This window comes from Nestor notabilis, unplaced genomic scaffold, assembly GCF_000696875.1.
Source record: "Nestor notabilis isolate BGI_N333 unplaced genomic scaffold, ASM69687v1 scaffold12801, whole genome shotgun sequence".
Taxonomy (NCBI): domain Eukaryota; kingdom Metazoa; phylum Chordata; class Aves; order Psittaciformes; family Psittacidae; genus Nestor; species Nestor notabilis.
Genome location: NW_009914341.1, coordinates 11,876 through 15,241, shown reverse-complemented (window position 1 = coordinate 15,241; position 3,366 = coordinate 11,876). Strand labels below are relative to the sequence as shown.

The 3,366-nt window shown below is 34.8% G+C and overlaps 1 protein-coding gene across 1 annotated transcript; it reads right to left on the bottom strand.

Annotated features, from left to right (window-relative positions):
• Window positions 1-326: 326 nt before the first annotated feature.
• On the bottom strand, window positions 327-3,076 carry LOC104412803 (protein eyes shut homolog; the record flags this gene model as incomplete). Its single annotated transcript, XM_010023620.1, has 2 exons — window positions 2,407-3,076; window positions 327-440 (listed from the first exon to the last, which is right to left on the bottom strand). Coding segments are annotated over exons 1-2 (784 nt in total), but the record flags the coding sequence as incomplete, so codon positions are not given.
• Window positions 3,077-3,366: the final 290 nt, after the last annotated feature.

The window sequence follows — 3,366 nt, the reverse complement described above, 5'->3', positions numbered from 1 at the left end:
CTTGCTAACTCTGTACTTGCGAACCAGTAAGTTAGTGATTATGAGTCTTCCTGTGTCATACTGCCGAAAGGAGAAAGTATTCACAGATAGGATTCAATTATGAAAAGCCTCCATCATTCATATGGTTTTATTTTAGTACAAAAGTATTTTACAATAGTCACATGGAAGTTTGATTTATTTTACAAAACCTATATTAAAAAAAAAAAAAGGAAGTGCAAACTGCACAATAATAATCTAAAATAACTCTTTCAATAAAGCAAAAGTCACACTATTATTACAACACAGGACACCACTATTGTAAGATAGGAAACAGAGACTTTTCTTACCTGTAAAGCCCTTGTCACATTCACAAATAAATGTGTTTGGAGTAACATTGCTGCAGTTACCATTGAAACATGCAGGTGGCTGGCACTGTCCAATTATTTCTGTACAATTTTTACCTATTTGAAAGGAATTATTGAATTTTATTTTTTTTTCTGAAACATCAAATTTATATGTAAAGTAAAAGGTTATTTTAATAGGTGGATGGATAGAGAGGTATTTCTGCTAATGTTGGTTGCTAGTTTTCACCAAAATCACTGAAGTTCTAAAGCAAGGCAGAAAAATACACAGCTGCTGCAATATGAGCTACTGTGTTCAACCTCATCTGCCATATAGTTACAAATCAACATATAGCTTAGAATGAAGAAATGCTATTAGCACTGTAGTATGCTTCTTTTTCATATGAATCTAGCTTAGTTTCTTCCAGCACTGTGAACAAAAGATGTTTTCATGTGGACGCCAGTTTGACTAAATTCTTCCTAATATGCAGCTTTCTGGAAACTACAATTTCAATTATACATTGTTTATGCTATTACAACATATGGATCTAAGTACCATATAATTATGCTTGCCACTTGGATCGTTGCTATGACATTACTCACACTTCACCTTTTCAAATTTCTAATAGACTTCATATTATGGGAGGCACATTTTTCCTCCCTTACTCTTGTGTAGCCACATTCGTAATATAATGTGGCTTAATCTCCTATTTCTTCTTGTTCACATACAGCTTATTTACTGTACCAGTATTGCCAGTACAAAATTACGGCATTAGCCAACACTGTCTCATACAAGCTAACAGCGTATTTTAAGCATTGCCTGTTGGTAACATTAAGCATGATGACTGCTTTTAACAGAATTGTAAATCTCTCCATTAATTTGCATTAAAGTAGTACCAAATACTTTTTGGTATTATCCATTTCAAAGCACTTTACACAGCTCTCAGAAAATAGGAAACGTACTGCATACTAATATTTTCCACTATTTTACTAAACTTTGAATAATTATAAAAATATTCTTCTCACAATATTGACTTATTCATACCTGCATAATCTCCTTTTTGCAAATGCATTAGTAACCTAATTATTATGCAGTTTGAAAAGCAATTAAAAATAAATTACAGCAAACTTTATGCAATACACCCTTACTCATTCCTGACTCATCAGCCGTGTTTCATAGCATAGCATCACTACTGTGAAAGCACAGAAGTGCAGTCCATCAAAGGAACATTGCGAGAATTCTGCTCCACAAGCACAGAAAGAGCCACAGCAATTCTTTTTGTGGTATGAATGGATATTACTGATACTTTCTAATAGATTCCCAAATAATATACGCATAATTTTCTTCATTACCCATTAAGAACATAGCTAATCATACTATATACTCTGGCAGTCCAATCCCAAACTCAGTTTCTACAATGGATTTTGGGTAAATACTGCAATATTTCCTGGATAGAATCAGGTGAACTTTTTTAACTTGGTGGTAACAATATGTTTAGCAAACTACGTTTGAAATAACTTTGCAGTGAAAAACAATCTAGAAGATAAAAAGTATTTTGGTTTGCTTGTTCTCCTAATTAAAGCTTTGACTTTGAAATTAAAAACAAATTCTGTTTTCTAAAACTCCTCTAATATAATTTAAAAGTTCTTTAAACTGAAAAGGGAAGTTTTGTGGCAGGTTGAATAAAATGCTCATTTCAACAAAAGCGTTTGCTGTTTTTCAGCAGTCTGAGTAACTATTTTTTGGAGAGCTTACTCCAAATACTTTATGTTCTTTGGTGCAGGAACTTAACTGCTGAACAAACCAACAAAAAACATTTCTTACTTCTATAAGTTGAGAAGTAGTTACCTTCTGTGGTATGGACAAGAAGCATAATAAAAACTTTTTCTCCACAATGCAGACATGACTGTAAGCAACTACAAACTGTCTTCAAATAACTGCAGAGTCTCATCAGTGCAGGCGTAGTGGCAATGGACAACCAAATTATACAAAAATCCTTGCTAATGATGTTCTCAATGTTTTATTATAAATTAAGGAAAATGTCTTATCTATGTAACATTTATTCCCAAAGGGAAAAAGAAATACCTGAAAATTTTGGAGGACATGTGCATTCATAAGAATCTCCAGAAAGTTCTGTTTTCTCAGTGCAGGATGCATTGTTGTGGCAAGGTTTAGTGGAGCATACATCAAACTTCTGGCAGAATCTTCCAGAATACTGTGAGAAACAATGGCAATTATATGCTTTTTCCCAAACGTGGCTTAGACATTTTCCATGCCCAGAGCATAATGGTGCACTTGGAGACTGTTGACAAAACTGCTGTTTCACAGTTACATTCAGACGAAGGCCCATGTTGCACAGTAGTGGGCCTCTCTTATGAAGTTCTGCAAAGTAATGAGTTCCAACACCAAGCCAGTTAGGGTCAACTTGGTGCATTCCTTTTATCTGACAAACAAAAATCAACTGTTCTTGAAGAAAACCAGCACTAGGGCAGCTGACAAATTCTTCCTTGGAGACATTTACCAAATTCATTCCAAAAGACTGAAAGGATGGCTCGGAGGAGATGAAGAGACTATCACCTAACTGAAGCTGTAATGGGCATATCTGAGGGATACTGAGGTTTTGTTCTTCTGAGATTTCCCCAGTAATACTTTTACTCATATTCCAGCATTCGGTGTAAAAGTCTGAGCAGATGTTTTCCCTTGGTGTCCATTTTATTACGCTAGGTTTTGATTCCACTCTCCATTCCGCAGTCATTTGCCTCTCACATACTACCTGCCCATTTACAACACATAGCTGAAGAAAGCACACTAACATGTGAACTGTTGATTTCATTGTTTCACTTGGCAAATGGGAGATGTCTTTCACACCTGCTTCATCAATGAATATAGCTTCAGAACACTTGTACCTTAAGGTTCATCTGTATTTCCCATGGCAGCCTAGGAATTCAGAGAAAAATACTTACTTTTTCACACCAAATACAATTGAATATTGAAGCATTATTACAAAACCAGAAAATACACAACAAAGCAACGTCTATATCTAAT